Source organism: Anguilla anguilla, chromosome 17 (genome assembly GCF_013347855.1).
Source record: "Anguilla anguilla isolate fAngAng1 chromosome 17, fAngAng1.pri, whole genome shotgun sequence".
In the NCBI taxonomy this organism is placed as follows: Eukaryota; Metazoa; Chordata; class Actinopteri; order Anguilliformes; family Anguillidae; genus Anguilla; species Anguilla anguilla.
Window position 1 is genome coordinate 6,407,222 of NC_049217.1, and position 25,579 is coordinate 6,432,800.

Here is a 25,579-nt window from a genome sequence, read left to right on the forward strand (position 1 = left end):
AACCCCTGAATTAACGGTTACATATTTGATAGTTTAGCTGTAAAGATTTGTATTGGGGAATGCCGTCGATATATCCGTTTATTCCAGCAGTTTAATGGCCGTCAAATTCTATAACTTGATTTCGCGTCTGCCTTTTTATTCTTGTAACTGGAGCTGCTAGCTAACGCTTGGCTTGGTAGTTATCGCCTCGCTGTATTTATCTTATATTTTTGAGGAAATTCAAATTCCCCTGTAAACAAGAGTGTATTTTTATGTGTCGTTATCGTTTTGTTAATTTGTTAATTCTTCCCTTGTAGGTTTTTTTTTTTTTTTTTGCATGCTGCGTGCAATTTCACACGAGATGCTGGTACACTGCTGTAAACACTACTGGTGAGTATTGCACTCTCTGAGCACGCAGCTTTTGTAGCATGCATCCCCAGTGTGGTTACAGTCATATTCTGTGTGTTTTCAAATGGTGTTTTTCACGGTAAACCAGTGGAATGAACGCTTTATTAATGAGAAGATTACTGTACTAAAGCGCATGATGTAATTAGTCCGATAAAACCCTAGCGACGTACACAGTGCACGTACTATCTCCTGCCCCGCCCCGACAGCTAAATATAATACTCTCCTGCAAGCGATTCTGACTCCTGTCTCGACTTCACTCCGTGCTCGCGCCCGCTGGTGAACCAAGGAGAAGAGAGAATTTAACGAATATTCTACCAGGGCAAGCATGTCTGCCGAGACGGGGTTCACGTACTTGCTGACAGGAGGCTGCGGGTTTCTTGGCCGGCACCTGCTGCAGGTCTTGCTGGAGAAAGAAGACGGACTGACTGAGGTTAGACTTTTCGACAAACACATCGACCCTAGCCTACAGGATCACAGCACGGGTAAATGGTTATTATTATTATTATTAGTAGTAGTAGTAGTAGCATTAGTAGTATTATGCTTATTATTATTAGAATTATTATTATTATTATGATTATTATTGTTGTTGTTGTCATTGTTATTCATGTTATTATTATTATTGTTATTACTATAAATCGTAGTAGTAGTAGTAAATTAAAACAACATTTTTCTTTAGTACGTGCGACAATAGCCATCATTTTCCACATTCTTTGAGTACACTATGAATGCCATGGCAAACCCATTTTTGCATTGCAAATTGCAGTAGTGTAGGCTACTGTTGCTTTCTTTAGTTATACATTAAACTACCAGTTAAGCAATAGGTGAAAGTCTACTCAAGCTGTGAGCTTTGCTATAAATTATAAATTGTGTTGGATGGAAATTAAATTACATATTAAAAAAGGAAAGTGAAAAAGAATTTTTTTCCTCTGGTAATTGCAGATTATTTTCCTGTGTAGTTTCCTTGCAGAAGGGCTGTGCGTGAGAGTGTCATGTGCTGAAAATAGGTTAGTAGTAAATAGGTTCGTCAGTGACCACAGGTTTCGAATTCTAGTTGATTTATAGCGCGAGAGTGTCAGATTTGTCAGGAGTGGCTACGTTCAGGGCTTACCATCAAATGTAATTTATTTATCGGACCGAATCAATTGCAAGTACGCTGGACGAAGCAAGGCAGGGCAAAACCCATGGACGGCTCTAGTCGTCACGCCTTTGTGCTTTGCAGGACCGTCCGCACTGGTCTCATGACTCCCTGATGAGGTTGTGCTAGTGCTCAGACCAATGGGCTGACTGTGTAACCAGGATGCCCGGCGGAGATGGGACTGCATTCGCGATTCAATTGTTCGCAAATCAACGTGCGAGAGAACATCTCAGGAGTGTCAGTAAATCATACGGCCAGTGTTCCTGTACATTAAGAATGAAATGAATTGGCTGTCACTGGAATGGAACATCTTAAATGATTTGACACAGTTTGACACCCCTGAGTCACATGGTGTGCCCAGGATCGCCTCAGCCAGCTGGCTTTTCAAATGAGCGCAGTTAAATAATTTGAATAAGTGACAGAATGCTGGTAACGTTGTGTTGTGGGAATATCAGTGACAGGTTTGGGATTAATAGAAGATATACTTTATTGAACCCCATGGGGTAACTTGTCCTCTGCATTTGCATGCCGAGATTCAAACCCACGATCTTCTTGTTGTGAGGCGACTGCGCTAACCACTATGCCACCCGCCCAAGGAGTGGAAAGGGTGTGCTGGTAATGTTGTGTTGCGGGAATATCAGTGACAGGATAGGGATTAGGAGTGGAGACTGTGGAAAGGAGGAAAGCCTGTGGGGAAGTGTGGAAGTGGACGAGGAAAGGGTGTTACCTTTCGCACCTCCGCTTCGATCCCTGCGTGACGTATGAGCTCAGTCTCTCTGGGGGCTAATGTGTGAATTGAACTTTTCCTGTTTCCTTTGCCAAACATGATAATTCTGAATGGTCTACTCTCTCTGTGTTTGATGTCTGACCTGCTGCGATTGGCTGTCGAGAACAGGCCTGCCCTGCTGTGACTGGCTGTTGAGAATGGGGCCCAAAGTGGCGCTTGCCGCGGTGGGGGCGGGGGGGGGGGGGGAGGTGTTGTGGTGGGGGGTTGACAGTATCACATTCTCCGCTCTGGGGATGCGCCACTGCCGAGATTCCGTGTAGTGATGTCACTGAACATAGCCAGTGACCTCACTTTTTCTGTGTTCCTTTTATTCTTTCATGCCCCTCCCGGCTCCCTGGCTTGGCAGTCCTGGTCTTCAGACCTCTGAGGCGGTGATTTCCCTTCAGTGGGCGGCTTCTGCTTTTGGCAGGATCGGCAAGAATACATAATTATGACAATAACTTTGTGACCTTTTTACTGTAAAATCAGAAGAGAAAAAAAGAACAAAACTCCCCTCCCCTGAAATTGTCTATATGCCACCAAAACACCAGTCATTTTTTAAGACGTCCGCATGCCAGATGATACCCAGATGTCTTCCTGTTTACTGTCCACAGGCCAACCAGTCCTCAGATCACAATAGCCTGTAATTCTGTGTCTCCCTAAAGCTCTGTGATTATGGGGTACCGCAGTAATAACAGACCAGGGGCTCAACTGCTTGGGAACCAGCCAGGAAAACACATGTCTTTGCATGGCGACGCAAACGGTTTAGCCTCCCAGCTAAAGGCCAAGGTCTCCAGTCTGGGGACTTCGTCCACGCTTCCTGCTTCTCCAGTGACGTCACGTCCTGCAAGGACTGTTCACGCGCTAATTCACGGGAGACGTACAGTGGCCATAATTACTATCAAATGATTTCATTCTCTATTTTTGGCAGGATGACAATCACTGTAGCAGTTCACCAATGATCCTGATGCTTTCATCTCAAAAAAAGGTCGATCTTGACTGCTTTCTCCCCCTGTGGTTTGAGGTTTACCTGAAAAAATTTTACCTTTCGTGATTTCAGAGGTGCAGACCCAGTGCGAAGAGGGGGAAGTTTCTGTGTTTCTTTTGGTTGCGTAGGCAGCCAGAAGGGGAAATGAATGTTTTGTGTTTGGAGAAGGGGAGAAGCAACACAAGCACACCGCAGCATCCACCTCTGCCTTTTTGGCTCTGTGTCTTTACACCCCACGGTTACAGTAAATACGAAGTGAACCAGGAAACCGAGAGATTGATGCGGAACAATGACATTTCATTGTAGTCGGAAAACTCCATTGTGTGTGTGGGTTTTTTTTTTTGGGGTCTAGTATTGCATTGAAGGTAGGAGTTGCTACTGATTCTTTCTTTTAAATGAAGCAATGGGACTTTCCCCTGAGCGACCTCAATTACTTTCTTGACATTTAGATCCAAAGTTCAAAATTCCATATACCTGACGCTGTTAAAATGATTCCATTGGTCTCCCTATTACATCATGAGGACATTTTATAGGGACTGAACGTAGGACTACGTTTTCCATGGCTCTTTGAACTCAAAGATGTAAAAGTGGGCTATAACCTGTCTGTCTGTCTGTCTGCCTGCCTGTCTGTCTGTCCATCCATCCCAAAGCAGGTAAAGGTTCTGGGGACACAGGGGGATGTAAAGTGGGCTATAACCTGTCTGTCTGTCTGTCCATCCATCCCAGAGTGGCTAAAGGTGCTAGTGACACAGGGGGATGTAAAGTGGGTTGTAACCTGTCTGTCTGTCTCTGTCTGTACCAGAGCGGGTAAAGGTGCTAGTCACACAGAGGGACGTAAAGTGGGTTGTAACCTGTTTGTCTGTCTGTCTGCCTGTCTGTCCCAGATCGGGTAAAGGTGATGGTGACACAGGGGGATGTCACGGATTACCCCTCGGTGTTAGAGGCAACCAGAGGGGCAGACGTGGTCGTCCATATGGCCAGCCTGGTGGACGTTTGGCACCGGGTCCCAGAAGAGATCATCCAAAATGTCAACGTCCAAGGTGAGAGAGAGAAAGAGAGAGAGAGAGAGAGAGAGAGCTTTATGAGTTCTCCTCATGTCTAAAATCCCACGGGAACAACGTTTTGTAAAACCCGTATACGCTCTTTTCTTGCTTTTCCTGCCAGAGGAGCCCTTCAGACCTTTCAGCTGATCTTGGTGACTGATCTCTGCACTGCACTGCACGATTAGTTCCCCTGTAATCCTCTCTTTGCCTGCCTGTCCTTGAACCCTCTCTGCCTGTGACACCATCATGTGATGTCATAAAGCCAATTATGTGACTTGCCTTTTTTTCCAATTGTATTAGTGAAAGGTTAAGTCTTGAAAGCTTTTATATTTCTTGCTTGACTGTAAGTGCTGATTTTCCCTTGTGCGTTTGCACGCGCTTGTAAACTCATCACAAAGCACCAAGTACTGCTGAGTACTGATGGCTGTGCACGGTGTACTTGTTGCAAGTGTGTGTGTGATGTGTGGGGTGTGTGTGTGTGATGTGTGTGTGATGTGTGGGGTGTGTGTGTGTGATGTGTGTGTGGTGTGCGTGCATGAGGTAGGGGAGTTGGGGTGCTGTCCATCAGGGGGCAGCACCGGCCCCAAACACAGGTATTGGCCACAGCTGTGATGCATGGTATTCATTACAGCTGTGGTCAATTACCTGATCACTGGGCCTAAGAAAGACCTGCCTTTCAGGCCTTGAGGGAGACAGGTTTCTGGACTGTGTGGCTGTCTGTTTGCCTTCTGTGCCTAGAAAGCTTTGCTTGCCAGGTTGGCCCTTTCCTCTTTTCAAAGTATTTTATGTCATTTTCCATTCCACGACTAAACAAATGCCGACAAGTCAATTATCCCCTTGTGTTTCTGTCTGTTCATGGGGGTTACCCCAGCCCTGCATCACAGTGGTGGAGAATGCAGGCACAGCACCCCCTGGTGGACAGACAGCTTAAAAAAAACAAATTTCCCTGGAATTTTTGGGGGGAAAAAACTTTTTTTTTTGGTGAGCCATGCCATGGAAGAGTGCAAGTATAATGAGACAGCCTTTCCCCCGCCAGTCTTTACGGGGGGGAGGGGGGGTGTATGGTGGCCTGCCCTCTGGACTACCAGTTGACCGAGGCGTAGTGCACCCCCAGCAGGATCTGGGACGAGAGGTACGAGGGGCCCCTGCCTGTGACAAATATGCAGATGACGCCTCTGCTGATGAGGAGCAAGTCCAAGGGTTCCTGCCTCGGGTCCAGGACGGGTCTGGCCGGGGGTCTGCGGGGGACCTGGGCCCCTGCCTGGGCCATGAGTCGGGTACCCTTGATGAGTCTGAGGAGGAGGAGGACCGGGACGAGCTGGATGGGTCCGGATGGGTTCAGAAACGTTCGCCACCATGGGGGTTAGGGTTAGGGTGAGACGACCCTCCACCTGTGGCTGTCACAGGCCCTGTCCCTGCCCCGACCCCTCGGATGCACCCACCCGGGCCACCAGTGGCAGGGAGCCTGGGGTTTGGTCCTGGGGGTGGCGGGTGCATGGCTCCCTCCCCCGGCTGACGTTTATCTGATTATCTGCTATATGTACGATAACAGACCCACTGTGAAGCTCTTGAGGGCTTTTTAGAGTTCCCCCTGCATATCTTCCGTTGTACTTTAATATCTCTGATTTCTTTGTGCAAGGCGAATCAAATCAAATCATTGTGTAATTTGAACAGGATGTGTCAGGTGATATAAACAGGAAGCATCGTGTAATCTATCCTGAGAGACCAGGAAGAGCTCTACTATCTGAAGGGAAGGGCACCCCCTGGGGAAGCCCAGAATGCTGAGAATGGGCATTAAATCTCAGCCCAGCCCAGCACACACACACACACACACACACACATAGACCTCAGCCCGGTCCGGCACACACACACACACACACACAGACCTCAGCCCGGTCCGGCACACACACACACACACACACACAGACCTCAGCCCGGTCCGGCACACACACACACACACACACACACACACAGGCCTCAGCCCGGTCCGGCACACACACACACACACACCCACACACACAGACCTCAGCCCGGTCCGGCACACACACACACACACACACACACACACACACAGACCTCAGCCCGGTCCGGCACACACACACACACACACACACACAGGCCTCAGCCCGGCCCGGCACACACACACACAGACCTCAGCCCGGCCCGGCACACACACACACACACACACACACACACATAGACCTCAGCCCGGTCCGGCACACACACACACACAGACCTCAGCCCGGTCCGGCACACACACACACACACACACACACACACACACACACACAGACCTCAGGAGCCAGGGCAGCTGTCCCAAACGCTCAGACTTCATCACGCTTTTGAAGTGCTTCCAGGACCAAATTCCTCCCGGTTATTTTTACTGGAAGAGTGGATAACGTCGTTATCCTTTGCAGCTGTTTCTGAAATATAGTCAGGATGTGGTTTCATTTCCATTCATTGGTTCTCTCTCTGATTCGTGAATGAACACTGAAAGGACATGTTATCAATATGTGGGTCTAGTCATATGCGAATCACATTAGCTACCATATGTAGTATTTGATTGCATGCTAACCATCCGCTAACCGTATGTGATGTTGAATCATCTGCTAATTATAGGTGCTAATCGTATGCTGATGAGGTTGGTATCTTTCCCTCTCTCTCTCAGGTACTGTAAATGTGATTAATGCATGCGTGGAAAATGGAGTACAGTACCTGGTGTACACAAGCAGTATGGAAGTGGTGGGACCAAACGTCAGAGGAGATCCCTTCATCAGGTGCGTTAGAACCTGCGTTCCCTTTCTCACACCTTTCCTCAGGTGCGTTAATACAAGGGTTCCCTTTATCTCTCTTGCCCTTGTCATTTAATGGAAGCGATTGTCCTGGTTGCTGGTTGAGGAGGTTGCTCCTCCTGCTTTTCTTTCTCTTTCTCCTGGCTTTCTCTTTCCTTTCTTTTCACTCTGGGATAACTACTTGAACTCTGCTTGACTTGTCCTTTTACTCATCTTTTACTGTTTACATCCCTCGCCTCTCTTTCCTCCTTAACTGATCTATCTACACTCTATACTCTGTGCTGTTCCCAATAGGTTCTGTTCCTGAAAGGCTATGCCTCTTTCAGAAGCTGAACTACATTCAGCTCCTTATACATTACATTACATTACATTACATTACAGGCATTTAGCAGACGCTCTTATCCAGAGCGACTTACACAACTTTTTTTTACATAGCACTTTACATTTGTATCCATTTATACAGCTGGATATATACTAAAGCAATGCAGGTTAAGTACCTTGCTCAAGGGTACAACGGCAGTGTCCTTACCCGGGAATCGAATCTGCGACCTTTCGGTTACAAGCGCAGTTCCTTATCCACTGTGCCACATACATACATACATTCCACTCCTTATCTCCAGCCGACTGAAAAATGCTCCAGAAATGTAGCCCAGCAGCTGTCTACAGAACACCTCCAAATATGGATATAAATCCAAAAATTCAGTGTTCAGTCCAGGCCTGTCTTCACACTCAACATGTCACAAATCAACTAACATAGTTCGGAGAGTTGGCAGATTATATATCTGGGGCGATATAGCTCAGGAGGTAAGACCGATTGTCTGGCAGTCGGAGGGTTGCCGGTTCAAACCCCGCCCTGGGCATGTCGAAGTGTCCTTGAGCAAGACACCTAACCCCTGACCTCTAACTGCTCTGGCGAATGAGAGGCATCAATTGTAAAGCGCTTTGGATAAAAGCGCTATATAAATGCAGTCCATTTACCATATATATACACACCTGAAGTCTTGGATGGTCTTTTTTTTTTTTTTTTAGTTCTGTCAAGAAAATGTCCACTGTGAGGTGGCAGATTGATTGTAACTGTCACTATAAAGATGAATTGCTAGATACTTGTAGAAACAGAAAGATCAGGTCTGTTAAAGTTCTTATTTAAGTCAAAGTTAAAAGGAAAGTGTTGAGCTCCTGACAGATGGCAAGACGAGCCGGTGGGAGTTTCATAAGCATCGTTATGGAGTTAGCTGGATAACTGCAGTGAGTAAAATCCGGAGCAGCTTCATGTTCCAGATTTTGGAGGATTCCGGGGTTCACTCAGTGCAGCTATCCCGCTATCTCAGTAATCCTGCAGCCCTGGGCTTGTTTAAGCACAAGACACAGTTAAAGTTTAAAAACTGGTTACAGTTAAAACTGCTCGGAGCTCACAGACCCAGAGAAGCCTCATTCAGTCCGATGAACATGATGACGATCCTGTCTTGTTATTGCACATACCATTCACACATTCATTCTTATTGTGTATATCATTCACACATTCATTATTGTGTACATCATTCACACATTAATTGGTTGTATCATTCACACACTCATTGTTATTGTGTATATCATTCACACATTAATTGGTTGTATCATTCACGCATTCATTGTTATTGTGTATATCACTCACACATTCATTCTTATTGTGTATATCATTCACACATTAATTGGTTGTATCATTCACACATTTATTGTTATTGTGTATATCGCTCACACATTCAATGTTAATGTGTACATCAGTGGTGCCCAATCATGTGCCATGGAGGGCCGAGAGTATGTAGGCTTTCATTCCAACCAATCACTTCACCTGCTGATTTCCCTAATTAGTTCCCTCCTGTCTGGTTGAAGGTGTGTTAGTTAGTGAAATCAGGGGGTGAAGTGATTGGTTGGAATAGAAACCTGAACACTCTTAGCCGTCCATTGGCACAGGATTGAGCACCATTGGTGTATATCATTTGCTGACTGTAATTATAGCTCTGTATGTGAATCTGCTTTGGCAACAGACATTCCTGCAACACCACAAACGTGGGAGAGGCTGTGTTTTTTTTAAACAGTTGATGTTTTTCCACTCCTCTGATCCCGGTCACTCGTAAGCACGGGTGGTCTTAGTGATTTGGAGGCCCGGGCAAAGACCAATGTGAGGCCCTTCTCCATTTTGCTTAACGCAATCATAGCTAGTGAACGAAAAATATTTGGAGGCAGCTCTTTTCAGTTAACAAAGCCACAGAACTAAAGGACAGACCCAAATGAGAATTCTAACTGAAGAACTTCAAATGACCTTCAGTCAGTTAGAAGGCATAGCAAGAAAAAGATTATAAGTATATAATCTTTAATTCTTTCAAGACAAAAGTATAGTACATGCTTTTTCATAAAGCATTTGAACATCCAGTAGTCTCTAGGGGTAAAAGTCCCGGTCTGAGTGGGTGTCTGGTTTGTGGTGGGCTGCTGCTGTCTGTCGCTGTGGCCTCTGACACTTTCCTCCCACACTGTAGCTGGTTCAGCACAACCAGCAGAGAACGCTAGAAGTTGTAGTAGGTGTGGTGGGTGTACAATAGGCTGAGGCAGCAGTAAGGCTTCTAACGTTAGCTAGCTCAGCTTCTTCAACTAACGTTACACCTGTTGTAACGTCAGCTAGAGTGAGAGCACCTATTATCAACCAACTTCGTTCGACAGACAGGAAAACGTAAGCTGATTTGCAACTATATATTAAAAAATAGGCGAAATATCGGTAACAACCTGTACCTAGTTATGTAGGAAAAATATCCTCATTATCCTCCAGTAGTTATTTTTTTAAAGTACTTTCGCGATTTTTTTAATGCGCCGACAAATAACTCAGACGTGGTCCAGCGCTAGATTTTGATTGCTAAGAGGACGTGTATGGACCACCCTATATAAATGAATGGAACTTGACATAAATTTGCTAGCATACTGTATAAGTGTCCTGTCTTGCGTATTGGAGGTTAATATGAGAAAGGGTGGTCGCTAGCATGTCTAGGAATCCGTACATATTACTGTTGTAACCCAAGTCGCAGGATGCAAAATAACCGTTAGGAAAGCAGTTTGAAATTAAGAAGCAACGTCTGCGCCATTGGATTTAATGGGTCGCGATGAGATCATTCCTAGCATGTTGCTTGTCTTAAAGTTGATATAGTAAATAAGGCTGTATTACTATATCAAAATCTAACTAAATGTATATGTATGAAGTCGGTTTTTTACATTTAGACAATTTATTATGTGTATTTTTACAGGACTTACATTTAAATAGGTAACAATGTCCAGTTCTCTCTAATAAATACGAATTAAATACACTATGGTTAGGGTGGTCGATAATAGGTGCTCTCACTCTACTTGGCTGCTGTTTTATTAAAGAATTTCGTCAGTTTAGGCAAACTTTCCTTAAACGGGTCGTCTTCCTTCTTCATCTTTCTCTTTTCGAATCCACTTTGAAAACGCTTAATGGTAACGATAGTGACTCTCTGCCTCTGATGGCAACTCGAATTTCTACGTCATTGATTAGGCGCAAATGCAGGAAGGTGCAGGTGGAGTAGTCAATTAAATGTGAAATGTGGGTGGTAATAAATATTGGCAAATATAGATATTTAATTGGATAGGCCCACATTTACATGTAGATAGATTTATTTTTTTATCTATTACAGATTATCATTCGTTTTGAGCGACAAGAAAAGAAAAATGTTTCATAAATAAATAAAAAATAATAATAGAAAAAAGGGAACACAAATTTAGGAGGCCCCTTCGGCGGACGAGGCCCCAAGCAATTGCCTACCTATGACCTGTGGTAAAACCACCTATCCTCGTAAGACACCAATAACAACGCTGAGCAAGAACTCGGACAGACACAACACAGGCACCCTTGAAAAAAAAAAAGCAGTCGGCATTTCTTGGCGCAGGTTTGCTTTTGAACAGACCGCAACGGGGGACTTTTTTTGCCCGAAGGCTTCCTCCATCACGTTAATCTCTCGTCTGTTCGCTGAACCACTTTAAAGGCCACCGTTTAAAGCACGCCAGGGGCCCTCCCGTCTACGCAGGCGAGACATTGTCTCCAGATGTATCTGATAAGGACTAGATGCACGGCTGCACCACGCGTTTGATATCATCATTGTTTATTTATTTTTTATCTCACCTGTAACCGCATCACCGATTCCATCTCTCACGCATTCCACAGAGGCGTGACAGCAATTTGTGTGACTTTTATTTCATGCGCGCGGGTCATTTGGGGTTTTAATGTAACGTGGTTGGATTTTTTTTTTTTTTTTTTTTTTTACACATTGAAGCGTTTAGCGGATTATTTTTACGGACAGCCGATTCACGCAGGCGGGTGTTTACTGGACTAATTTGGGTTAAGAACCCTCGCTCAGTGGTGCGATGGCTGCTCCTCAGCTGGGAAGTGACCCCAAGCCCTTCCATTATGAGCGCAAATCTCTGGCTGCGATACTAGGATTAATTCCAACATGGTGCTAGAAGGAAAAGACAATGAAATCTCTGAATTGACTCTTCCCCCTCCAGCCGTTTGGGAAGAAATATAAGGAAATACTATCTTTCCAAGCTGCTTCACTTGAGACGACTGTTTTGTGTTTCTCCTTCATTTGCCCCCCCCCCCCCTTTGGTAAGACGTTTCATTCCGCAAACTGCACCCCCCCCCCCCCACCACAATCACGCTCACCAGTGTTTCCAAAAAATTACCTTCCACTTCTCTTTAATGTTCTCGTGTTTCGCGAAGTCGGTTCAGAATAATTCAGCCTCGTTTCTGCTTTTCTCTCTGCAGTCCAGGTGTGAGTCTAGTTTCCTTTCTGTCAGTGACCTAATTTCCTCTCTTTCTCTCTGTTTCCTCCCCCTTGCTCTTTCTTCCTCCCTCTCTCAGTTGAAATTCAAATTCAAATTCAAATGAGCTTTATTTGCATGACGTATATAGGTTCACATTGCCAAAGAATGAGTACAACAAGTGAATAAACATATAAACAGAATACAACTTTGTGTCTCTCTCTCCCTCCTTCTCTCTCTCCCTCCTTCTCTCTCTCTCTCTCTCTCTCTCTCTCTCTCTCTCTCTCTCTCTCTCTGTTGACGGTTCTCAGAGGGGACGAGGAAACGCCGTATAATGTGCGCCATGAGATGCCGTACCCCAGGAGCAAGGCAGAGGCAGAGAAACTGGTGCTGGAGGCTAACGGCAGGAAGGTATCACACACACACCCACGCAAGCACACACATACACACACACGCGCACACACAGACACACACACACACATACGCACATACACACGCACACACAGACACACACACACACATACGCACATATACGCACACACACACACACCCACACAAGCACACACACACATACACACATATACGCACACACACACACACCCACACACACACATGCATACACACACACGCACACACACACACCCAAAAACACACACACACACACCCAAAAAAGGACACACACACACAGGCACATGCCCAAAAACACACACACACACACACACACATGCACACACACACACACACACACACACTCTTGAGTATGAGTAAGTAAAATGACAATTCCTACCATTATTTTCCCTGTTATGACAGTCATCATAATTCCTGTTAGATCCAGCCCTCCACCCTGGAAAAAGATCTCTTATGTACGTAATGAATAAAGCTTGTTGGGCCAATATTGTTGTTCATTGTTGGTCTCAATGATTAGTCATGCAGCTTAGCTCACAACCCATAGGCTGTTACCCTGTGCCCACTGAACTGAACTGTGGAACAGGACTGAACACCCCCCTGTCTCTTATAGGCTGTTACCCTATGCCCACTGACACCCCCCCCCCCTTCCGTTTCTCTCTGTCTCTCCATCCCCGTCGCTCTCTGTCTCCCCCATCTCTCTCTGCCTCCCCCTTCTCTCTCTGTCTCTATCTCTCTCCATCCCCATCTCTCTCTGTCTCCCCCGTCTCTCTCTGCCTCCCCACTTCTCCATCTCTCTGCCTCCCCACTTCTCTCTCTGTCTCTCCATCTCTCTGCCTCCCCCTTCTCTCTCTGTCTCTATCTCTCTCTCTCTCTGTCTCTCCATCTCTCTGCCTCCCCACTTCTCTCTCTCTCTCTCTCTGCCTCCCCCTTTTCTCTCTCTCTCTCTTTGTAATCCAGGTGAGCGGAGGGGCGTGCCTGTACACCTGCTCCCTGCGGCCCACGGGCATATACGGCGAGCACCACCAGCTGATGCGGGACTTCTACGAGACGGGGGTGCGCACGGGGGGGTGGGTGATCCGGGGCGTGCCCCGGGACACGGAGCACGGCCGCGTCTACGCAGGTGGGCGTCCGTTGGCCGAAAAGCGCTCCCCAAGCCCCTCAGACCTGGCCCGAATGTGCATTTGATGCCATGCCAGCCATGCCATTCAATGAGTCAAGGCCACGTAGGCCATTCCGAGTCCACCCGAATCTTGGGACGAATGACCGTCGTGTGTTTGATATTTCGGAGGTTTTGCCGTAACACTGCGATTATTTGGGAACGGAAAGCCGTGAGCGTCAGGGTACGGCTCATATCCAACGCAGAGTTGGCTTCGTAGGCTGATAAAGGCCAGAAAACTCAAGTAAACGGAACGCTATTGTGAGGAGGAAAAAAGGAAAGATCAGTTTCGTTTCTGGCAGAATGTTTGTGTAAACAGTATGGAATGTTCTGGAGGAGAAAGTAACTGCTGGAGGACTGAGGGAAACTCCAGCTGTTGGACCGTCCGCTGAAGCCATTAGGAAGCGATGACAGGACGTTTTTTTGAGGGTGGTGGAAAAAAATCCTAAACTGTCAGCTTGAATAACTGCTAATGGTCTCCATATGTTAGGCGTGAAAGTGTAATTGTCTTATGGACAGGTGAGCCCAGGGGTTAAATTGGGGATGGATGCAGGTGGACGGTGTCCACCCACCTTTGGTAAATAAATACATAATTTTGACCAACAGTTTTACAAATAACTATGACAATCCAGTCCATTTCTCATATGCTCAAGTCTATGTATTCCCTCTAGCCAGTTACTCGCTCAACCAATCAAGAATCTGAAGAAAAAAGAACTCAGGAGGTACAGTCATTTATATAGACAGGCACAGAAAGAAAAATATTGTTGAGTGTTTGGAAGCGGACGCGGTAGGTAATTTCATTAACATGTAATTTCATTTATGCAACATTTTAAAGAGAGGTGAATAAACAGCCCCCACGAACGCCGGCTATTATTAACGGCAACTTTGATTGCTTGAGCAAAATCATCAGGTTGCTGGTCAGCAGCTAAACTAGGATTGAATATTTCCCACATACATAACGTTTTATTCAGCGGCGACTGGTGACTGTTGAGGTTTTCATTAGTAATTTTCCTTTATTATCAAGCGTGCCAACGATCGGATTAATCAAATGGCAAGTAGCCTAACACACAGTGTCTTCATACCGTGTTAGGGGGATTAAATCATAAATTCAATTTATCTGTTAAAAATCCGTTTTAATCACCAAGTAGTCTACACTCAACAAACAAGATACACCAGTCTGTTATCTACCATGTTAGCTTTCAGAATAACCAGCAAAAACAAAACCAATTTTGTTTACAATCTACGCATTGCAGATATTTGCCATGAATACGAGTGCGGAGAAAGAAGTGCACGTATCCGCAAATAATGTTGATTAAAAATGTGCACAATTTCATACTGCAAATGAAAATAAATGTAGGCTATAAGGCCTAGGCTACTTGATAAAATTGCCTATTTGGGGAGAGCTGGTTATATATGATAGTATTGAGCAGCCTATTTTGTGGATTATTGTATTGATACTCACTGCTTAGGGATTAAAATGGATTTTTCTAAATCTCATTTATCATTTAATCTCCCTAACACAATGCGAAGAAGCTGTGTCCCTTTCCAATTGAGTAGTCAGATGTTTGCATGCTTGTTAATCACTGAAAATTAATTAAAACAGTTTGAGATCAATGATTAGTTTAAAGGAAAGTTTTGTGCCCCACCAATTTTCAGCTCACCAGTCGCCGCTGGTTTTAATTTGTTTCAATTTGACAGTTTAAGAAAGATGGATAAAGGAGGAAGAAAGGGAGGACAAAAGAGGAGGATGACCGATTATTTTCGTGGGTAAAAAAAAATTCTCAGCATTAAGGACACTCAATAAACTTGAAATATTTAATGTACAAGCTTGCATCAATAGTATACATTCTTTTTAAAACATTGTTTTCTTTAATTACAATTATGTGCACAATACATTGAAGATACAACTATTTTGAGCTGAGACATTTATTGGTTTGTACCTTTTTTCACCCACTTCCCACCGGATCTCAGGGTCCACCCACCTCCCAAATCCCAATTTAACCCCTGGGTGAGGCAAAGGTAAACCGTTACCAGAGTGATGGAAAGGTGAAAGTGTGGAGAAAGAGAGGGACTGCTCTGAGCCCTCGGCGTACTCCTTCATCTCTCAGGCATGGTGGAGGCAGTGTGATGGGTTTGGGCCTGTATGGCTGCGTCTGGAACCAGCTCAGTGGTCTTCATTGATGGTGTAACCAGTGATGGTGGCAACAGAATGATGGCTGATTTGAACAGAAACATATTTGTCCACCGATATTCAAAGAAATACCACAAAACCCATTGGACTGAAGTTAATAAAAACAACGACCTAAAACATACTTAACCAAGGAGCGTAACCAAGCAGATTATCAGGAAGAAAAGGTGAAAGTGTTTGCTGTGGCCTAGTCAGTCACCAGATTTAAACTCAATTGGACAAGCTTTTCACTTGCTCAAAAAAATAAAAATAAATATAAATAAATAAATAAAATAAATAAATAAATAAAAACTGATGTCAGAAACCCCAACAAACGCACAGCAACTGGAAGAGGCAGTGGTTAAAGCTTGGCAGAGCACCTCAAACGATGACATCACAAACCTGGTGATGTCCATGAGTAGCAGATCCAATGCAGTCATCATATGTAAGATGTATGTAGCAAAATATTGACCGTTAAATTGGCCATTAAATTAGGGGACTTGATTCATTGAATGGCACGACTGCACCAATACTTTTGCATTTATATATCTTTCTACAATCGTGGCAAATTTGTTCTTGCTTTTTCCTCTGCACGCTTTGTCTGCAAAAACCTCTCATCGGTAATTTTATGAAAACAATGATTCTATCTGGAAAAAATAGTTCCAAGGCGAGGTTTCCTGTTATTCAAAATGAATGCATACCCTTGGATCAGAATCAAGTATTTGGCCAAGTCGTTGTGTGTGTGTGTGTGTGTGTGTATATATATATATATATATATATATATATATATACATATTTGAAGATACAGTCATGCCTGCAGGGATTTACAGACTGCATGACATTTTGGTCCAGGTTTGGTCAACCATTAGTCCTGAAATTTCATCATCCTCCCTCCAGGTAATGTAGCCTGGATGCACCTGCTAGCAGCTCGTGCCCTGAGAGAGCGCCCCAACAAGCTGGGAGGGGAAGTGTACTTCTGCTACGACGAATCTCCCTACAAGAGCTACGAGGACTTCAACTTGGAGTTCCTGTCGCAGTTCAACTTCCGGGAGGTGCGAGTGCCCCGGTGGGTGCTGTCGGCAGTGGCCGGCCTGAACGACCTGCTGCACTGGCTCCTGAAGCCCCTGTGCAGCTACACGCCGCTGCTCAACCGCTACACGCTGGCCGTGGCCTCCACCTCCTTCACCGTGCGCTCCGACAAGGCCGAGCGCCACTTCGACTACCAGCCCCTCTACAGCTGGGAGGAGGCCAAAGCCCGCACCCTCACCTGGGTGGACACGTTTCCGCACAGCACCAAGGCCTCCTAACCCCACCTGACCGCACGCTTACCTGGGTCGACACGGTTCCACACAGTACCAAGGCCTCCTAACCCAACCTGACTGTACTGGGAGCCGTGTTGACACCTTTCCACACAGCGCCAAGGCCTCCTAACCCCACCTGACCGCTCCCTCACCTGGGTTGACACCTTTCCTCACAGCACCAAGGCCTCCTAACCCCACCTGGGTCAACACTTTTTCACGCCACACCAAGGTCTCCTAACCCAAATTGACTGCACTCTGAGACTTGGTGGTCTGTGAGTCATCTTTCCAGCCTGATGTAAGGCCCTGTTTTCCCCATCTGCCACAAACACGCCCCACCCTGTCCTTAGGGGCCTCAGTCACTCACATATTCACAGTTTGCTCTCGTAGAGACACAGAAACCTCGCAGAATGTAAACAGCTGGGCCAGTAATCACTGAATGAATGGAAGAACAAAGACTCCATTTACCTTTATATCTCCCCCGCCCCCCAGTACCGAGGCTGCGTCCAAATTTATGTCACACGCAGTGCAGATGGTGATATATGAAGGCTTAACTCTTTGACAGGGAAAATTAATGGCTTCAGTTTGATCTTATCCAGTTAGCTGTGCATTTAGAGGCGTTTGTGGGGGTTTAGAGTTCAACCTTAGGACCACCCCAGCTCAGATACGTTTCAGCAAAGCTTGTGACACGAACACAACGGTGGCTAACTGAAGCTGTCTGAGGCTGACTGAAGCTGACTGAGTAGAATTTAAACTGCGTGAGGCTGAAGCTGATTGAGGTGGGCTGCTGAGGCTGACTAGGGCTGTCTATAGCCTGCTTCATTTATTCAGAGATCTGAATTTATTTTGCCTTTTGCGATTGGGATTTCTTCACTTAAGTTTTGTTAAAAAGTTTTTTTTGATGGCACACCAGTCAGGAAACACAGAACTAATCACCCCAGGTGCTTAAAGGTGTGCTCCCCTCCACAGTACGGGGTCCAGCCCGAGCACACATGCCGAGAGGAAGCGAAGACAAAACAGAAGACAAAACAAAACCAACGGCGCTGAAAAGCTAAGGGGCTGCTCAGCTAGAAAGCAGAGTGACTAAAAGCTTCTGCTGTGTCAGTTTCCTCCTGTTTGCGTTGTTTTAGTTTGTTTTAGGTTAGCATTTACGCCAAAAACCCATGAGGGGGAAGGGTGAAACAATTTGTTTACTTCTTTTCGTGTTGGTATGGGGGTGTGGGTGGGGAGTGTGCTTTCTCTCTCTCTCTCTCCATGTGGTAAATTACAGTGCAAGCCTGGAACTGCCACATTTCCCTGGGGGTGAGGGGGGGGGGGGTGCATATGGTGTGTGCCACTTGTAAACAGATTTGCAGACTGCATTAGCTTTGCTGTTATGTACCTTCTTCCACAGCGTCGGGAATGGTGCCATCGTTACTCTGTTTTTCAGGGTGCTCTAAAGGCACCGGCTCGTTTGACCCGAGCTGTACCCCCCCCCCCCCCCCCCCCCCCCAATCTGAGCGTAGCCGCTTCTGCATGATGCCCTGCTGGCCCCTGGAAACTCAGGGACCCAAAATACCGCCATCAGCCTTGCCAGGTCAGAAACCTTTCCAGGCCCTGTGGGCCTGTCCGCAAAGGTCAGAAATGAGCCTTAGAATCCCTGTCCCCCACTGCTGCAGTCATTTTTAGACAAGAGGAATCTGCATTTCATCTGTTTAACTAAGTTGAAACAGTCCTGCCAATCAGACCTGGGTCAAATACATATTTGTTTTGGAGTCAAATACTTTTCTGTGCTCTATTGATCTTGCCTGGTGTAATTGAGCCTGCCAATATGACCAGAAGGCAGGGTATGCAATTTTGTATTTCATTGGTTTCAATACACCAGACAAGATCAGTAAAGCGTAGAAAAGTATTTGAAACCAAAACAAGTATGTATTTGACCAAGGGCTGCTGCAAATGGTCAAATGTCTTGTTTTGCTTTTATGAGAAGTTGTTATTGGGACATATTTGTTTGCGTTCAGCAATTATACAGAGAATTTTTCCTGTGTGGAATTCCATAAATATATTGCACCTTATGAAATGACACGCATCAATTACAATATATAACTATGTGCATACATTACATTACATTACATTACAGGCATTTAGCAGACGCTCTTATCCAGAGCGACGTACAACAAGTGCATCGGTTCAAGGTGCAGATAAACACACTAGAGTGAAGTAAAGATCATAGTGCCAGAAGTGACCACATAGATCAGGACTCCAACCCTGTGGGGTAACCTGTTCAGCAAATAAACAAAACAATCCTGCCAAGTACAAAACTAGCACTGAAATCACATTTGCCTCATCAGAATCAAACAAAACAATCCTGCCAAATACAAAACTAACGAGATTGCATTAGCCTAACTAGGTACATTGAGCTAAACTAGAGGCTAGGGAGGGGTGGGGAGAGGTTCAGCCTGAAGAGATGAGTCTTTAGTCTGCGCTTGAAGGTAGTCAGATTCTCTGCTGTTCTGTCCGACATGGGAAGGTCATTCCACCAGCGAGGGGCCAGGACAGACAGCAGACGTGAACGGGAAGTACAGACACGAAGAGGGGGAGGTGCCAAGCATCCAGAGGTGGCAGAATGGAGAGGTCTGGCTGGTGTGCAGGGTCTGATGATCCTCTGGATATATCCTGGTGCTGACCCCTTAGCCGCCTGGTATGCAAGCACCAAAGTCTTAAATTTGATGCGAGCCATAACAGGCAGCTAGTGGAGGTCAGTGAGCAGGGGGGTGACATGGGAATGTCTGGGGAGGTTGTAGACCAGACAAGCTGCAGCATTCTGGATGAGCTGCAGGGGTCTGATGGCGGATGCTGGCAGACCAGCCAGCAGCGAGTTGCAGTAGTCCAGGCGGGACACGACCATCGCTTGAACCAGGAGCTGGGTTGCGTAGGTAGTGAGGAAGGGATGGATTCTCTGGATGTTGTACAGGAAGAACCTGCATGTTCGACTCACTGCCGTGATGTTCTGGGAGAGGGACAGTCTGTTGTCCATCACCACTCCGAGGTTTTTGGCAGTGGGTGATGATGACACCGCGGTGTCCCCTAGAGAAATAGAAAAGTCTAGGAGGTTAGAGGATGGAGCAGGAATGAAGATCATCTCTGTCTTACCTGGGTTCAGCTTAAGATGGTGGTTATCCATCTCTGGATGTCCCTCAGGCAAGCAGAGATGCGAGCGGAGACCTGTGTGTCAGACGGGGGGAAGGAGAGAAAGAGTTGGGTGTCTTCGGCATAACAATGATAAGACAAACCATGGGCAGAGATTACAGGACCAAGAGATTGGGTGTACAGGGAGAACAGGAGGGGACCAAGGACTGAGCCCTGGGGAACTCCTGTGGCAAGGGGGCGAGGTGCCTTTACTGCACCGGCCCAGGCGACTTGGAAAGAGCGACCGGAGAGGTAGGACTCGATCCAGTCTAGTGCTGTGCCACAGATCCCCATAGCTGCCAGGGAGGACAGGAGGATGGGGTGGCCGACTGTGTCGAAGGCAGCAGAAAAGTCTAGGAGGATCAGGACGGACGAACGGGAGGCTGCTTGTGCGGCATGAAGCGACTCACTGACCGAGAGGAGTGCGATCTCTGTCGAGTGGCCAGGTCTGAAGCCAGACTGGTGGGGGTCTAGGAGTCACTATATACAGTGCACTATATACAGTGGTATTGATTATATACAAGTAAGCACTTTTGGATTTAAATGCAGTTTATAAAATCTTTGTGAGGTCGCAAGCATGCCCCTCGGTTATCAAACCATTAGAAAGGCTCTATAATCGTGCAATACAAATATTAGACAAAAAGCCGATAAGATTTCACCATTGTCACGTCCTAAAAAAACTGCATGTTTTAAGTTTTGATAATTTTGTTAAGTTTGCCAATGCCAAACTTACTTTTAAATGCCTACATGATATGGCTCCAACATGTCTTAGTGACATGGTGAAATCTTTGCAGGATTCTGGTCTCACCACTAGGGGAGCAATTATGGGGAATTGTAAGGTTCCATATCGAAAAACCTCTTTTGGCCAGACAGCCTTTTCTATTAAGGGGATTAGCATCTGGAATTCTTTACCTGTGCATTTTAAAACCAACCATAACTTTGAGCATTTTAAGTATAAACTGAAGCAATTTTTAAAATGCACCAAGTCGTGTAATCATATGTGATTATGAATTGCTAGGTTTTTGTTAAATTTTATGATATCTTTACTAAATTTTAATGTATTTTATAATGCTCTAGTAGTTTATTGTATGTGTTTTATGATTATATGATTTTGTGCTGTATGTATGTGTTTGAAAAGCCCAGCTAGGGACAAGCATCGCAAATTAGCATATGCTATAAATGCTGCGATACATTGCATTGGTTATTGTTTATCAATACGCTATGTTTAAATGTATCTGTCCCTATCAAATAAACATTAAATTAAATTAAATTAAATTAACTAAAATACTTGGGGCTAAAATTAAACCTACAGCTATTTTGTTTTTAGGGTCTCGTTTTCAATTAGAGTTAATGTACCTCTACTTGCCATTTTAATTTCACTGCCATTGATTAAGTCAACTTAGGTCAACATTTTTTGTATTCTGAAGAGAAAAAGCAAAAACCACTTGCTGTAATTTATTAGTAAAATTAAGGAATAATGTTTCTCGGATCTGAATCATTGTTAAAATTTTGAAGGATGAAGGTGTGCTGGCTCTGTTGTCATAAGGAAGGGAATGTGCTAAGCAAATAAGTAATATAAAGACAGTATTTATTTTTCTAACTGTATCAATATATGATGAATACATTAAATAATATATCCAATGTTTGCCATTTTGTCTGTCTTAATGATGGGGGGGGGGGCTGTTTCTGGAGTATTACTTCATTGTGTTATACTTTAAATTCAACCTTAAGCTTTCATAAAACATGATATATGAACTTACCATCTGATGAGGAATTCCCTCCCCCCACCCCCACCTTTCCCATTTGTGCATTTAAAAAGATTCAATGATTGAGAACAGCTGAACTGGATTAGTCCACCCATGTTCCTTTTAGACAGGGTGGTTCTGTGGTTGTAGCGTAGAGACGGTCCAAACAATGTATTAGCTTTCCATAAACAACACAAGAAAGCCCCTATGATGTAATGCGTGGAACAAATAGGACTCCCTGAGCTCGTACGGACTACATTACTGTACATTGAAGCAGGTCCTGGCTTATAGAAAAGTAGTCCTCCCGGCCTCTGTATTTTCAAACCAAGACAGCTGAAGTATTATTTAGACCCTGTATAGATATTGTGTGGGAATGTTTGCATGTTTGTGTGTGGACATGTTTGTGTGCGTGCACATGTTTGCATGTTTGTGTGTGCGCACATGTTTGTGTGTTTATGTGCGTGTGGATTTTTGTATGTTTATGTGTGCGCATCTTTGCGTGTTTTTGTGTGTGCGCATGTTTGCGTGTTTGTGTGCAGGCATGTGTGTGTGTGTGTGTGTGGGCATGTTTGCATGTTTGTGCCTGTGCACAGGTTTGCGTGTTCATGTGCGTGCGCATGTTTGCTTGTTTGTGCGCGGGCATGCGTGTGTGTGCATGTTTGCGTGTTGTGTATGTGCGCGTGTTTGTGTGTTTGTGTGCGTGCATGTTTGTATGTTTATGTGTGCGCATGTTTGTGTGTTTGTGTGCGTGGGCATGTTTGTGTGTTTGTGTGGGGGCATGTTTGTGTGTTTGTGTGGGGGCATGTTTGTGTGTTTGTGTGCGTGGGCATGTTTGTGTGTTTGTGTGCGTGGGCATGTTTGTGTGTTTGTGTGGGGGCATGTTTGTGTGTTTGTGTGCGTGGGCATGTTTGTGTGTTTGTGTGCGTGCATGTTTGTGTGTTTGTGTGTGCGCATGTTTGTGTGTTTGTGTGGGGGCATGTTTGTGTGTTTGTGTGCGTGGGCATGTTTGTGTGTTTGTGTGGGGGCATGTTTGTGTGTTTGTGTGTGCGCATGTTTGTGTGTTTGTGTGGGGGCATGTTTGTGTGTTTGTGTGGGGGCATGTTTGTGTGTTTGTGTGCGTGGGCATGTTTGTGTGTTTGTGTGGGGGCATGTTTGTGTGTTTGTGTGCGTGGGCATGTTTGTGTGTTTGTGTGGGGGCATGTGTATTGGGCTTTATATCCTCAATTTCATGCTGTGGGATGTGGCACATTGTGTCTCATTTCCAAACGGAGAGGGGAATGGGAGTTCCCTTTGGAAAAAGCCCAGGATTCCAGCGCTGTGACACATCCATTAGTCAGTCTTCTGTCTGACTTGGATTTTCCTTAGCAATGCACTCAATATTTGTATGGTTGCGTAGCCGCAGTCTGATGTTTTTCCACTGTTTCGTTTTGCAGAAAAACCAACAGTGTGAGTTGAAGTGTGAGGGCTGCTGGGTGAGTCAGTGCTGGTGACAGTGCTGGTGCCAGCTCTGCGGGTAGGCCCCAGAGTTAGGGAGGGTTCAGGTGCTCTGCGGGTAGGCCCCAGGGTTAGGGAGGGTTCAGGTGCTCTGCGGGTAGACTCCAGGGTTAGGGAGGGTTCAGGTGCTCTGCGGGTAGGCTCCAGGGTTAGGGAGGGTTCAGGTGCTCTGCGGGTAGGCTCCAGGGTTAGGAGAGGTTCAGGTCCTGGCAGCCCCATGTGTAGGCCCCAGGGTTAGGAGAGGTTCAGGTCCTGGCAGCCCGTGTGTAGGCCTCAGGGTTAGGAGAGGTTCAGGTCCTGGCAGCCCCATGTGTAGGCCCCAGGGTTAGGAGAGGTTCAGGTCCTGGCAGCCCATGTGTAGGCCCCAGGGTTAGGAGGGGTTCAGGTCCTGGCAGCCCCATGTGTAGGCCCCAGGGTTAGGAGGGGTTCAGGTCCTGGCAGCCTCGTGTGTAGGCCTTAGGGTTAGGAGAGGTTCAGGTCCTGGCAGCCCCATGTGTAGGCTCCAGAGTTAGGAGAGGTTCAGGTGCTCTGCGGGTAGACTCCAGGGTTAGGGAAGGTTCAGGTGCTCTGCGGGTAGGCCTCAGGGTTAGGAGGGGTTCAGGTCCTGGCAGCCTCGTGTGTAGGCCCCAGGGTTAGGAGAGGTTTAGGTCCTGGCAGCCTCGTGTGTAGGCCTTAGGGTTAGGAGAGGTTCAGGTCCTGGCAGCCTCGTGTGTAGGCCTTAGAGTTAGGGAGGGCTAGGCGTGTTCAGGCAGCAGAGTTCTGCATCTCATCCTTCTCTAGTGACCCCTGCTGGTTGATTTGGGGCCAGCAGATCAGTTTGTTAAACTGAAAATCATGCGTACTCAAATGCGGCCCTCGAATCCAAATCTGGCCCTGGTTTTGTTTTCTCCCAGGTAATTAACTGAGCATTCAATGCTTGTGATTGGCCAGAGTGTCTTCACACCTGACTCCCAGGTAAAGGGAGGGTTAAAAACCAGCAGTTCTCGGCCCCAGAGGACCATGGTTTGGTAACAGGACTGCACGTGAAGTGCCCAGTTTGCCGACTGCGGAGTAACCAGAAGCAACATTTGACATCACAGGTAGCACTGTCACCTCACAGCAAGTAGTGTCCTGGGTTCGAATCCGGCCTGGGCCTTTCTGTGTGGGGTTTGGACGATCTCCCCGTGTCCGTGTGGGTTTCCTCCGGGTACACCAGTTTCCTCTTGCAGTCCAAAGACATGCAGGTAGGCTAATTGGAGACTCTAAATTGCCCATTGGGTGTGAGTGTGCAAGTGAATGGTGCGTGAATGGTGTGTGCGCCCTGCAATAGATTGGCCTGCCCAGGGTGTATTCTTGCCTCTCGCCCAATGCACACTGGGATAGGCTCCAGCACCCCCTGTGACCCTGCCCAGGATAAGCGGGTATAGATATTGGATGGATGAATATTAGGGAGAAAAGAGGTGCATTTTTAGGTATACAAAAGCTGTTAATGTGGCGTGCAAGTTCAAATGTTGGAAGGCGGTTAATTTTGACTCTGAAAAATGGAGAAAAGAATGAGATGTGAAGAGGTCAGACTGAAGAGGTCAATCGGTGACAAACTCCTGAATCTAGGGCCCGCATGGAAAAAAAAAAAAAAGTGCAAATGAACAGAACGGCAAGCAAATTTGACCTGGAGTGGAGTGCAGGTGTCAAAAAAATGCAGTGGAATTTTTTCACATAGAGGCGTGGAGAGAGTGTGAGGCCTGAGAAGCGACACTGCGGTTGAGCCCCACGAATTAATGTTACGCAGAGAGGTTCATAATGAGAAGACCATGAGCTGCCATCTTACATAAGAGACTCTATGTAATATAAAAACCAGACAAACAGAGACTTGCACAAATTTACTAGGTAATGCAGAAAGAAATAGGTTGGAGATAGAACTTCAATGTGTCAATGCATGCTAAGCAACGTAATAAAACCAACAGGTTAGACCAAGCACCAAGATTTTAAGTTTTTAATCATCTGATATTTTAGATTGTGAAGAGATGGTTGTATAAACTTATTTAAAAAACATGATTACACAGTTGTTGACACAAACATAATTCAGTTGGAATGATATATAATCTATAGAAAATTTAGAAATGTGTATTTCATTTATTTTCAGTTGTGTACATACACTTATTTGAGTACAAATAGATAAACGATGACAAGCTCAAAAGGCTTTAGCTTAAAAATGAAGTTTAGGTAACTTAAATAAATTCTGCCATCTAGTGG

The 25,579-nt window shown here is 45.7% G+C and overlaps 1 protein-coding gene across 3 annotated transcripts; it reads left to right on the plus strand.

Annotated features, from left to right (window-relative positions):
- Nucleotides 1–569: 569 nt before the first annotated feature.
- On the plus strand, nt 570–19,002 carry LOC118216705 (3 beta-hydroxysteroid dehydrogenase type 7-like). 3 transcript variants are annotated; one of them, XR_004763057.1, is made up of 7 exons: nt 573–869; nt 4,161–4,316; nt 6,988–7,096; nt 12,223–12,322; nt 13,277–13,439; nt 16,540–17,238; nt 17,910–19,002. XR_004763057.1 is itself a non-coding variant. In XM_035398117.1 (6 exons), exons 2-6 carry the CDS (start codon nt 4,175–4,177, stop codon nt 16,947–16,949), a joined length of 924 nt encoding a protein of 307 aa, XP_035254008.1. In that variant the 5' UTR covers nt 570–817; nt 4,161–4,174; the 3' UTR covers nt 16,950–19,002. The 3 variants fall into 3 exon arrangements, 2 of the variants coding, with proteins under 2 accessions (XP_035254008.1, XP_035254007.1); XM_035398117.1 differs by having other exon boundaries at nt 570–817; nt 16,540–19,002; XM_035398116.1 differs by having other exon boundaries at nt 16,540–19,002.
- Nucleotides 19,003–25,579: the final 6,577 nt, after the last annotated feature.

Bases quoted from the DNA above. Each gene is read 5' to 3' on its own strand.
- LOC118216705 (XM_035398116.1), top strand. From the start codon at position 713: ATGTCTGCCGAGACGGGGTTCACGTACTTGCTGACAGGAGGCTGCGGG. The intron at 870-4,160 runs GTAAATGGTTAT...TGTCTGTCCCAG, and splicing joins CCTACAGGATCACAGCACGG to ATCGGGTAAAGGTGATGGTG. The intron at 4,317-6,987 runs GTGAGAGAGAGA...TCTCTCTCTCAG, and splicing joins CCAAAATGTCAACGTCCAAG to GTACTGTAAATGTGATTAAT.